At 41.8% G+C, this 13,327-nt stretch overlaps 1 protein-coding gene across 1 annotated transcript in view; it reads right to left on the reverse strand.

The window, feature by feature from the left end:
• The window catches only part of LOC127496703 (intermembrane lipid transfer protein VPS13B-like), a 97,845-nt gene that overhangs the window by 643 nt on the left and 83,875 nt on the right, over window positions 1-13,327 (reverse strand). The window contains 12 exon segments of the mRNA XM_051864402.1: window positions 6,332-6,581; window positions 7,636-7,738; window positions 7,837-8,013; window positions 8,101-8,271; window positions 8,517-8,693; window positions 10,054-10,787; window positions 11,162-11,277; window positions 11,374-11,615; window positions 11,798-11,925; window positions 12,512-12,780; window positions 12,874-13,020; window positions 13,119-13,307. Coding sequence (XP_051720362.1) covers window positions 6,332-6,581; window positions 7,636-7,738; window positions 7,837-8,013; window positions 8,101-8,271; window positions 8,517-8,693; window positions 10,054-10,787; window positions 11,162-11,277; window positions 11,374-11,615; window positions 11,798-11,925; window positions 12,512-12,780; window positions 12,874-13,020; window positions 13,119-13,307 — 2,703 coding nt within the window.

Genomic DNA, 13,327 nt, shown 5'->3' on the forward strand with positions numbered 1-13,327 from the left:
AATAGGCAAATGTCCCCTTTAATGCACCCTCTGAGCAATACGGCTCTTTGTGCATGGTGTAAAGTGCCAAGTTCAACGCTTCAAAAAAAAAAAAAAAAATTTCTACAGTAAAAAATGCTGAAAATGTGGATTTTGTTAGAACAGTAGCTCTATTATGATGGGTTTATGTCCCCTTTAACGCGCCTTATGTGGCGTCCGAGAAACAGCGCCGCAAAATGGGCTGAAGGCGCAATACGGCTCTTTGTGCATGGTGTAATGTGCCAAGTTCAACACTTCATAAAAAAATAATTCTACAGTAACAAAATACAGATTTTCAGCATTTTTTAGAGGAGTAGCTTTACTATAATGGTCTAATGTCCCTTTTAAAGCACCTTCTGTGGCCGCCGAGAAACAGCACCACAAATTGGGCTAAAGGCGCAATACGGCTTTGTGCATGGTGTAATGTGCCAAGTTCAATGGTTCATAAAAAAATAATTCTACAGTAAAAAATGCTGAAAATCTGTATTTTGTTAGAGGAGTAGCTTTACTATAATGGTCTAATGTCCACTTTAACACACCCTCTGTGGCGGCCGAGAAACAGCGCCACAAAATGGGCTGAAGGCTCAATACGGCTCAAAGTGCATTGTGTAATGTGCCAAGTTCAACGCTTCATAAAAAAATAATTCTACAGTAAAAAATGCTGAAAATCTGTATTTTGTTAGAGGAGTAGCTTTACTATGATGGGCTGATGTCCACTTTAACGCACCTTCTGTGTCAGCCAAGAAATAGCACCGCGAAATGGGCTGAAGGCTCAATACGGCTCAAAGTGCATTGTGTAATGTGCCAAGTTCAATGCTTCATAAAAAAATAATTCTACAGTAAAAAATGCTGAAAATCTGTATTTTGTTAGAGGAGTAGCTTTACTATAATGGTCTAATGTCCACTTTAACACACCCTCTGTGGCGGCCGAGAAACAGCGCCACAAAATGGGCTGAAGGTGCAATACGGCTCAAAGTGCATTGTGTAATGTGCCAAGTTCAACGCTTCATAAAAAAATAATTCTACAGTAAAAAATGCTGAAAATCTGTATTTTGTTAGAGGAGTAGCTTTACTATGATGGTCTAATGTCCCTTTTAAAGCACCTTCTGTGGCCGCCGAGAAACAGCACCACAAATTGGGCTAAAGGCGCAATACGGCTTTGTGCATGGTGTAATGTGCCAAGTTCAATGGTTCATAAAAAAATAATTCTACAGTAAAAAATGCTGAAAATCTGTATTTTGTTAGAGGAGTAGCTTTACTATAATGGTCTAATGTCCACTTTAACACACCCTCTGTGGCGGCCGAGAAACAGCGCCACAAAATGGGCTGAAGGTGCAATACGGCTCAAAGTGCATTGTGTAATGTGCCAAGTTCAACGCTTCATAAAAAAATAATTCTACAGTAAAAAATGCTGAAAATCTGTATTTTGTTAGAGGAGTAGCTTTACTATGATGGGCTGATGTCCACTTTAACGCACCTTCTGTGTCAGCCAAGAAACAGCACCGCGAAATGGGCTGAAGGCTCAATACGGCTCAAAGTGCATTGTGTAATGTGCCAAGTTCAATGCTTCATAAAAAAAGAATTCTACAGTAAAAAATGCTGAAAATCTGTATTTTGTTAGAGGAGTAGCTTTACTATAATGGTCTAATGTCACTTTTAACGCACCCTCTGAGTTGGCCGAGAAACAGCGCTACAAAATGGGCTGAAGGCGCAATACGGCTCTTTGTGCATGGTGTAATGTGCCAAGTTCAACGCTTCATAAAAAAATAATTCTACAGTAAAAAATGCTGAAAATCTGTATTTTGTTAGAGGAGTAGCTTTACTATAATGGTCTAATGTCCACTTTAACACACCCTCTGTGGCGGCCGGGAAACAGCGCCACAAAATGGGCTGAAGGTGCAATACGGCTCAAAGTGCATTGTGTAATGTGCCAAGTTCAACGCTTCATAAAAAAATAATTCTACAGTAAAAAATGCTGAAAATCTGTATTTTGTTAGAGGAGTAGCTTTACTATGATGGGCTGATGTCCACTTTAACGCACCTTCTGTGTCAGCCAAGAAATAGCACCGCGAAATGGGCTGAAGGCTCAATACGGCTCAAAGTGCATTGTGTAATGTGCCAAGTTCAATGCTTCATAAAAAAAGAATTCTACAGTAAAAAATGCTGAAAATCTGTATTTTGTTAGAGGAGTAGCTTTACTATAATGGTCTAATGTCCACTTTAACACACCCTCTGTGGCAGCCGAGAAACAGCGCTACAAAATGGGCTAAAGGCGCAATACGGCTTTGTGCATGGTGTAATGTGCCAAGTTCAATGGTTCATAAAAAAATAATTCTACAGTAAAAAATGCTGAAAATCTGTATTTTGTTAGAGGAGTAGCTTTACTATAATGGTCTAATGTCCACTTTAACACCCTCTGTGGCGGCCGAGAAACAGCGCCACAAAATGGGCTGAAGGTGCAATCCGGCTCAAAGTGCATTGTGTAATGTGCCAAGTTCAACGCTTCATAAAAAAATAATTCTACAGTAAAAAATGCTGAAAATCTGTATTTTGTTAGAGGAGTAGCTTTACTATGATGGGCTGATGTCCACTTTAACGCACCTTCTGTGTCAGCCAAGAAATAGCACCGCGAAATGGGCTGAAGGCTCAATACGGCTCAAAGTGCATTGTGTAATGTGCCAAGTTCAATGCTTCATAAAAAAATAATTCTACAGTAAAAAATGCTGAAAATCTGTATTTTGTTAGAGGAGTAGCTTTACTATAATGGTCTAATGTCCACTTTAACACACCCTCTGTGGCGGCCGAGAAACAGCGCCACAAAATGGGCTGAAGGTGCAATACGGCTCAAAGTGCATTGTGTAATGTGCCAAGTTCAACGCTTCATAAAAAAATAATTCTACAGTAAAAAATGCTGAAAATCTGTATTTTGTTAGAGGAGTAGCTTTACTATGATGGTCTAATGTCCCTTTTAAAGCACCTTCTGTGGCCGCCGAGAAACAGCACCACAAATTGGGCTAAAGGCGCAATACGGCTTTGTGCATGGTGTAATGTGCCAAGTTCAATGGTTCATAAAAAAATAATTCTACAGTAAAAAATGCTGAAAATCTGTATTTTGTTAGAGCAGTAGCTTTACTATAATGGTCTAATGTCCACTTTAACACACCCTCTGTGGCGGCCGAGAAACAGCGCCACAAAATGGGCTGAAGGTGCAATACGGCTCAAAGTGCATTGTGTAATGTGCCAAGTTCAACGCTTCATAAAAAAATAATTCTACAGTAAAAAATGCTGAAAATCTGTATTTTGTTAGAGGAGTAGCTTTACTATGATGGGCTGATGTCCACTTTAACACACCTTCTGTGTCAGCCAAGAAATAGCACCGCGAAATGGGCTGAAGGCTCAATACGGCTCAAAGTGCATTGTGTAATGTGCCAAGTTCAATGCTTCATAAAAAAATAATTCTACAGTAAAAAATGCTGAAAATCTGTATTTTGTTAGAGGAGTAGCTTTACTATAATGGTCTAATGTCCACTTTAACACACCCTCTGTGGCGGCCGAGAAACAGCGCCACAAAATGGGCTGAAGGTGCAATACGGCTCAAAGTGCATTGTGTAATGTGCCAAGTTCAACGCTTCATAAAAAAATAATTCTACAGTAAAAAATGCTGAAAATCTGTATTTTGTTAGAGGAGTAGCTTTACTATGATGGGCTTATGTCCACTTTAACGCACCTTCTGTGTCAGCCAAGAAATAGCACCGCGAAATGGGCTGAAGGCTCAATACGGCTCAAAGTGCATTGTGTAATGTGCCAAGTTCAATGCTTCATAAAAAAATAATTCTACAGTAAAAAATGCTGAAAATCTGTATTTTGTTAGAGGAGTAGCTTTACTATAATGGTCTAATGTCCACTTTAACACACCCTCTGTGGCGGCCGAGAAACAGCGCCACAAAATGGGCTGAAGGTGCAATACGGCTCAAAGTGCATTGTGTAATGTGCCAAGTTCAACGCTTCATAAAAAAATAATTCTACAGTAAAAAATGCTGAAAATCTGTATTTTGTTAGAGGAGTAGCTTTACTATGATGGGCTGATGTCCACTTTAACGCACCTTCTGTGTCAGCCAAGAAACAGCACCGCGAAATGGGCTGAAGGCTCAATACGGCTCAAAGTGCATTGTGTAATGTGCCAAGTTCAATGCTTCATAAAAAAAGAATTCTACAGTAAAAAATGCTGAAAATCTGTATTTTGTTAGAGGAGTAGCTTTACTATAATGGTCTAATGTCCACTTTAACACACCCTCTGTGGCGGCCGAGAAACAGCGCCACAAAATGGGCTGAAGGTGCAATACGGCTCAAAGTGCATTGTGTAATGTGCCAAGTTCAACGCTTCATAAAAAAATAATTCTACAGTAAAAAATGCTGAAAATCTGTATTTTGTTAGAGGAGTAGCTTTACTATGACGGGCTGATGTCCACTTTAACGCACCTTCTGTGTCAGCCAAGAAACAGCACCGCGAAATGGGCTGAAGGCTCAATACGGCTCAAAGTGCATTGTGTAATGTGCCAAGTTCAATGCTTCATAAAAAAAGAATTCTACAGTAAAAAATGCTGAAAATCTGTATTTTGTTAGAGGAGTAGCTTTACTATAATGGTCTAATGTCACTTTTAACGCACCCTCTGAGTTGGCCGAGAAACAGCGCTACAAAATGGGCTGAAGGCGCAATACGGCTCTTTGTGCATGGTGTAATGTGCCAAGTTCAACGCTTCATAAAAAAATAATTCTACAGTAAAAAATGCTGAAAATCTGTATTTTGTTAGAGGAGTAGCTTTACTATGATGGGCTGATGTCCACTTTAACGCACCTTCTGTGTCAGTCAAGAAATAGCACCGCGAAATGGGCTGAAGGCTCAATACGGCTCAAAGTGCATTGTGTAATGTGCCAAGTTCAATGCTTCATAAAAAAATAATTCTACAGTACAAAATGCTGAAAATCTGTATTTTGTTAGAGGAGTAGCTTTACTATAATGGTCTAATGTCCACTTTAACACACCCTCTGTGGCGGCCGAGAAACAGCACCACAAATTGGGCTAAAGGCGCAATACGGCTTTGTGCATGGTGTAATGTGCCAAGTTCAATGGTTCATAAAAAAAGAATTCTACAGTAAAAAATGCTGAAAATCTGTATTTTGTTAGAGGAGTAGCTTTACTATAATGGTCTAATGTCCACTTTAACGCACCTTCTGTGGCGGCCGAGAAACAGCGCCACAAAATGGGCTGAAGGTGCAATACGGCTCAAAGTGCATTGTGTAATGTGCCAAGTTCAACGCTTCATAAAAAAATAATTCTACAGTAAAAAATGCTGAAAATCTGTATTTTGTTAGAGGAGTAGCTTTACTATGATGGGCTGATGTCCACTTTAACACACCCTCTGTGGCGGCCGGGAAACAGCGCCACAAAATGGGCTGAAGGTGCAATACGGCTCAAAGTGCATTGTGTAATGTGCCAAGTTCAATGCTTCATAAAAAAAGAATTCTACAGTAAAAAATGCTGAAAATCTGTATTTTGTTAGAGGAGTAGCTTTACTATAATGGTCTCATGTCACTTTTAACGTACCCTCTGAGTTGGCCGAGAAACAGCGCTACAAAATGGGCTGAAGGCGCAATACGGCTCTTTGTGCATGGTGTAATGTGCCAAGTTCAACGCTTCATAAAAAAATAATTCTACAGTAAAAAATGCTGAAAATCTGTATTTTGTTAGAGGAGTAGCTTTACTATAATGGTCTAATGTCCACTTTAACACACCCTCTGTGGCGGCCGGGAAACAGCGCCACAAAATGGGCTGAAGGTGCAATACGGCTCAAAGTGCATTGTGTAATGTGCCAAGTTCAACGCTTCATAAAAAAATAATTCTACAGTAAAAAATGCTGAACATCTGTATTTTGTTAGAGGAGTAGCTTTACTATGATGGTCTAATGTCCACTTTAACACACCCTCTGTGTCAGCCAAGAAATAGCACCGCGAAATGGGCTGAAGGCTCAATACGGCTCTTTGTGCATGGTGTAATGTGCCAAGTTCAATGGTTCATAAAAAAATAATTCTATAGTAAAAAATGCTGAAAATCTGTATTTTGTTAGAGGAGTAGCTTTACTATAATGGTCTAATGTCCACTTTAACACACCCTCTGTGGCGGCCGAGAAACAGCGCTACAAAATGGGCTGAAGGTGCAATACGGCTCAAAGTGCATTGTGTAATGTGCCAAGTTCAACGCTTCATAAAAAATTAATTCTACAGTAAAAAATGCTGAAAATCTGTATTTTGTTACCTCGCCGTCACTGGTCACGCGGTGCTGCTGCAGTGTGAGTGTGATGCGTCCAGGCGTGTGTGTGTCGTGTTCACACTGGATCTCAGTGATGGGGAAGGCCTGTTGCTGCGCGTCCTCACACACACTGACCACGAACAGAACCTCTCCGCTCAGCAGCAGACAGCCCGCGTGTTCCTGACCCGATCCGCTCACCATACGCACCTCCAGAGCCATGTGCAGCTCGGGACGGCCCAGAGACTGCAGCATCTTCCTGCAGAGACAGAGACACGGCCTGAGTCGCAGGGGATTCTGGGAGATCGATTCCAGCCGCACACACTTCTGAGGAGACGTGCGGACTGAAGCTCACCCTCAGAATCAGGGTTTCAAGAAATTAATGAAATCATACAAATGTAAAATAAAAAATTATTAATTTTAAAATAATAACTATCAAAATAAAACATGCTAAAAATTAATTAAATCATAAAAATGTAAAATAAAATTATTAATTTTAATATAATAACAATAAAAAATAAAACACTAAAAATTAATTAAATCATAAAAATGTAAAATATAACAACAAATTTTAAAATAATAACTCAAAATAAAACATACTAAAAATTAATTAAATCATAAAAATGTAAAATAAAATAATTTTAAAATAAAAACTATCAAAAAACAAAATTAATTAAATCATTAAAAATGCAAAATAAAATGATTAATTTTAATATAATGGCAATGAAAAATAAAACACTAAAAATTAATTAAATCATAAAAATGCAAAATAAAATGATTCATTTATAAAAACTATCAAAATAAAACACTAAAAATTAATTTAAATGATTAATTAATTTTTAGTCAAAAAAAAAACACTAAAAATTAATTCAATCATAAAAATGTAAAATAAAATAACTAATTTTAAAATAACTATCAAAATAAAACATGCAAAAAATTAATTATATCATAAAAACGGCAAAAATAGTTTTCTTTTTTAAGTTTTTATGCTCTTCAGGGTTTACACTTTTTATTACTGTTGAATTTACATGATGCTTCCAGTCGTTCATAATTAAAGGATAAGGTTTCTTATTAATATTACTATTACTACTAATAATTAATATTACTACTATTATTAACATTTTTTTTATTTATATATATATATATTTTTTTTTTAATTACAAACAAGAATTTTTTATCCAATAAAATATTTTAAAGCTTGATATAACTATAAAAATGTATACTCCTAAATATTTGATTAATTTCCATGACTTTTCCAGGTCTAAAATCAGACTCATATATCCAGGTTTTTCCGAGTGAATGTGTTGGTTTACCAGACGTATTTGACGTGGCTGTTGTTGGCGTCAGCTGATCTGGAGTCTGTCGGCGGGTGCAGCTGTTTGGGAAGCCTCCAGAGACCCGCGCCGTGCAGCAGACCTGTGACACACACACACACACACACACACACACATGGTCACTGCACACGTGCACATCAACACACTCTCCTGCGCTCGAGTGCATGAACATCCTCGTACCGTATCCCGTCTGCGACACCAGCTCAGCTGCTCCTCCTATTGGCTTGGTGAAAACTCCCACAATGCCTTTCCCCACCCCTGAGATGATGTCGCGGGCGGTGCTGCTCGCTGAGTTTGGCAGATCCAGCGTCCGTGTGAACGTCTGCATAGGCTGATCCACGATTCCTGCGATCGCTCCTACACACAGACACACGGCATGAGTGAATGCGTCTCATATTTGAGTTTGGGGTATTTGTGGAATAAAGCACTGGACGCGTGTCTCACCCAGCAGGCTGATGCCCAGTCTGGACAGGCCTTGTCTCAGTCCGTCTCCCAGAGTCTCCGGCAGCTGCCGCCTCCACTCCTCCTGACGCATGTAATGCTCATCGTCCAGCGACAGACGGTCCATGTTACGTGCCAGACTTGTGGCCAGATTCGTGATAGACGTCAGAGTCCCTGTACACACACACACACACACACACACACACACACACATGTCAGCATCGAAACACACGGTTACACTCGTGATGGACGTGCTGCTGCTGGATCACATGTGTAGTGTTGTGTATCCTTGGACTTTTCATTCACTAACAGGTAATCTGTGCAACATGGGTATTGATATTACATCAAATAAACCCACCATCGCAGGTCGAGTGTGTGTGTGTGTGTGTGTGTGTGTGTGTGTGTATGTGTGTCTTTACCTTTAGAAATGTGTTTGATGAATGAGTTTGTTCCTCTAGAGACACCGCTGATAAAAGCTCCCGGCCCGCGAGTCAAACCCTCGTACGGCAACCGGAAAAAATCTGACACGCCGTTCCCGATACTCCGCACGAGACTGGCGGGACTGCCGAGAATCTCAAGAGACCCGACGACCCAACCTATACACACACACACAGTATCATCAGGTTAATGATATTTTCTCTGTCGTAACCGTCACAGAAACCAGTGCAAAACAATACAAACATGATTTGGCAGATTGTTTTTAATTAGTGAAGACACATAAAATGTCCTCAACTGTTGATTGTCATGATATTTGGCCCTCACAAGTACACAAAACACAGATTTACACACAGATTATTATGAGCTTCCATTAGTGCCAGAAAGGATTCGACTGCTCTGTACTAAATAAATACAGTCACTGTACTAAAGCAGATAAATGACTATACGTTGATGTGCATGTTCTTTGTTTATGTCATCTTGTTCTGTCGTTTACGGAAGGCTGTTTCCAAAAATGTGTTTGTAATGTGTACAGATGGTGTTAAATAAACAAAAAAGTTGATGAATTTTATTAGAAAAAAGAAAATCAGCTGTAAAACCTGCGTTTGTTTCTCCTCTTATTAAAGGAAGGATTCACTGCAGTTGAACAATTATAGGCCAATATTTTGAAGAAATTAGTGAATGAACAATTAAAAACTTTCCTGGAAATAAATAATATTCTTTCTTCTCAGTCTGGTATTAGAAAGCAGCATAGCACTGTCACTGCTGCTATGAAAGTGTTTAGTGATATTATTAATGCCCTAGACTGTAAACAAATCTGTTCAGCTCTATTCCTTGATTTATCGAAGGCTTTTGACAGTTGATCATGACATCCTTTCAAAAAGACTTGCAATTGTTGGTCTCTCAGATAATGCTATCAAATGGTTTGCAAACTACCTTTCAGTGAGAACACAGTGTGTGTTTTTAAAGGATTGTACCTCATCTGTCTCTAAAGGTGTCCCTCAGGGCTCTGTTTTGGGACCCATTTTATTTTCCTTGTACATAAATAATATTTGTGACAACATTCCCTATGCTATCTACCATCTTTATGCAGATGACACTGCTTCATCAGCTTTACAAGCTCTTCATTACAGTCATTTACAGTCAGCATTTGATATTGTACAGTCCCGTCTACTTCAACTTAAACTGGTTTTAAATACAGACAAAACTAAATTAATGATTTTTTCAAATTCCAAAGCTCTATCAAAGAATCTTCCTGATATTATTTCTTCCAAGGGAACAAAAATAGAACATTTTGCAAGTTATAAGCACCTGGGTATTTTATTTGACAGTCGATTAACTTTTAAGCCATATATTGATAAACTACTTTCTAAACTTCTAAACTTTCCAAGCTTAAAGTGGGTTTTTATTTCAGAAACAGATGTTTATTTTCTTTCATTGCAAGGAAATATTTAGTATCTGCTTTCTGACACAAACGGAAGCTGATGGATCATATGGTGTGTGTTTGTGTGTGAGACGCACCTGCCCTGAAGAGAGCGCCGGCGGCATAGTGCATGGCAAGCGTGTGAACCAGCTGTCGAGATGTGGTGCAGATGGGGCCGCGCTCAAACAGCGAGAAGGACAGCGGCGTGTGATCGGAGGCAATGTAGAGCTTCAGAGACGCGTGGATGCTGACCAGCAGATGAACCGGCTCGATCGACAGCTTCTGAAGCCGCAGCGGCGTCACCAGAGCCCGCATGGACTCCAGAACCTCCTGCGGAAGCGCTGGCTCCACCCCTCTGTCAACGCCCCGCCCACTCAGGGTGCATTCTGGGATGTACGTGTGGAAGAGCGTCTTCATGTAGTAGATGAAGGTGTCCTCCAGGTAGACGCGCGCTGGTCTGATGCGGAAGGCGAGCCGGTCTAGGTGTCCGGAGTCAGAGATGGTGATGCTCAGAGACAGGAAGCAGGCATCCTGCGGGGTCAGCGCGAGGTCGCCCGGAGGCTCCTGACACATGATGACGGGGAAGTGGAAGCTGGCGCGCTCGTACAGCTGGTTGTCCACCTGCAGTCCACCGCATTGTACCTGGACGGTGTGGACAGGCGGCACGTCAGTGCCGTCGCCTGAGGGTTCGCAGGGCGGCAGCTGGAGCAGCAGTTTGGAGACAGTGAGACGCAGCAGCTCCACTGAACCGGACGGGCTGGTGATGTCATCACAGAGCACCACGCTCGCCTCGTTCAGCAGAATCCTGAAGGACAGCATCTGATTGGACAGCCTGCGAGAAACACGCATGGTCATCATGACATCAAAATAGGTTATTGTTTTAAATTCATGTGTCTCGTAATCTTGAATCAGAATAACTCTTGCAGCATCTCTTCTCCTCTCTGATGACGAGGGTGGGGCAACCTGTCACTCACATGAGATCCACCAATAGCAAACCACAACCATCCAATCAATTCCCCACAGACAAAATCAAGCCCCGCCCTACATTTGTTCTTGTCTGAGAGGCGTTTCACTCAGATATACGAGACAATAGAGAAGAAAAGATGAGCACAACTTCCCTTTCATGATGACATTAACTAAGGTGAGTGTCAAACGCTGCCCTCCAGTGGAGGAACTCAAAACACGTGAAGCAGAAGCGTGTTGTACCTGTGGTGTGAGATGACGTCTGCAGCGCTGCTCTCTGGTGCGAGTGTCAGTGTGATGGAGCCGCTCTGCTGAACAACATCAATGTACAAACAGCCGAAACCAGGAAGAAAAACAACCTACAAAACAGACAGACACACATTTTAAATCGCAATCATCATTTTTAATCAGAAAATTCACAATATTTTCTCCTAAGGTCAGGTGTTGTTGTTCACCTGTGTTCCAGGACTACTGATATCAATGGCGTCAGTCCAGCCGGGTGAGGTGGGTGTGGCTGTGGGGCTGGTGGGTGTTGCTGTGGGGCTAGTGGGCGTGTCTGTGATGATGCGCAGCTGCAGGGTGGGCAGCGTCTCTTTCTGTCGGCACTCAGGGAAGCTAGAGGCCTGATGAAACAGCTCATGATGGACAGACGAGTGGGCAGGAACCGTCCGGCAGAACACCTCCGACCTCAGAGACTCTGAAACACACACATGTAAGGTCTTTACACTGTTTGTGTGTGAGTGTGTGAGAGAGAGAGTGTGTGTGTGTGTTTGTGTGTGAGTGTGTGAGGGAGAGAGAGTGTTTGTGTGTGTGTGTGTGTGTGTGTGTGTGTGTGTGTGTGTGTGTGTGAGTGTGTGTGAGTGTGTGTGAGTTTGTTACCCCTGATGTTCTCCTTCAGTAAGAGGTTCTTGGGGCAGCGGTTGTGAATCAGCATCCGTGGACATTGATCTTCGCTCACTGTCAGATACGTGACGCCCAGATGCTCCTGACAGGTCAGAACCAGAGGCCTGAAACACACACACACACACACAGATGAGTCACTCACTGACCACAGAAGACCCTTCAACCCACAGTTGGCCGGGTGCGTCATTAATTAACACCAGACTCACAGAAAAACAGAGAGACACACAGTCATTGTGTTTCTGAACATGAACACACACTCAGCACTGCGCCGAGGATTTGGGTTAAAGGTATATTACTGATTTACCAGATGAGAAGATTGTAACTAAATTGAGATAAATAACTCTATTGTCTTATAGCTGTTTACAACTTGTTTTATAAATGATTAATTTTGCAACATTAACACTTATTTCCCAGTTTATTACTGTAAAGCTGCTTTGAACCTTTAGCACCCTCTTGAGGACCGAGTTGTTATAGTAGCTGTACAGTGTTTGCTGTGTTTGTCAACTCAGCTTTATTTCTACAGCGCTTGATACAGTACTGATCATTTCAAAGCAGCTTCACAGTAATAAACAGGAAAATAACAGAATCAGTAATGCAAACTTCATCAAATATGAGACAAATTCAGATTCAGGAGTAAAGCAGCTCTACAGAAGACAAGAGAGTCATTATTCATTATAGTTTCTGTCTCACCTCGTGTTGAAAGGCCAGTCGGCGTCTGGTTCCACGGGCACAGAAACGCTCTGTCTAGGGAAATCCGTTCGCACGAGAGCCGCAGGACTCCACTGCAGCGCCGCCGCACCCTCGCAGCTCAACAGCAGCTGCTTCACCGACAGCTGCACGTCCTCTGCTGTCTGACCGTCCCGCAGGACGTCCCAGCACGGCACCGCACAGCACACCTGATCTCCGGCCACACCCGCAGGACCCAGAGTGAAGCCAGACGACTCAGGGATGTGACAGGGCTGACAGACAGATGGATAGACAGAGTTACTAAAGTTTCTTTTGACTTTTCATGACATTCACCTCAATGTGTGTGTGTGTGTTGTGTGTTATACCTGCTCAGGTGTGGCTGTTGTGTGTTGTTGGATCACAGCTCTACACTTGATGGAGTTTGTCGTGTTGTTCACCAGAACAGTTTTATCCTCAATCTGCAAAACCTGAATCCCATATTTCACTGAAGACGACACACAAAACTGACAGAGCTGCGAAAGACAGACAGAGAGAGAGAGATGAGTTATTGATTCCAGATTATTAACTCATCAATGCAGAGACAGCAATGATAAAACAATCGAACACACACCTTGAGTTTTCCCGGCTGTGTTCCGAGTGTGATGTCCGTGTGTATGTATCCCTCCTCATCCAGCAGCAGGACGTCTGCTCCGGCCCCCTCCGGCCACCGTGGCGACGACACCTCATGGACCAATCGCACGGCAGGAGACTTGTGCACTGTGTTAGTGTGCGGCCAATAAATGCCAATCTGGAAGGCGTCCTGTGGGTCACACACACGTT

The sequence above is a fragment of the Ctenopharyngodon idella genome, chromosome 16 (assembly GCF_019924925.1).
Source record: "Ctenopharyngodon idella isolate HZGC_01 chromosome 16, HZGC01, whole genome shotgun sequence".
Taxonomy (NCBI): domain Eukaryota; kingdom Metazoa; phylum Chordata; class Actinopteri; order Cypriniformes; family Xenocyprididae; genus Ctenopharyngodon; species Ctenopharyngodon idella.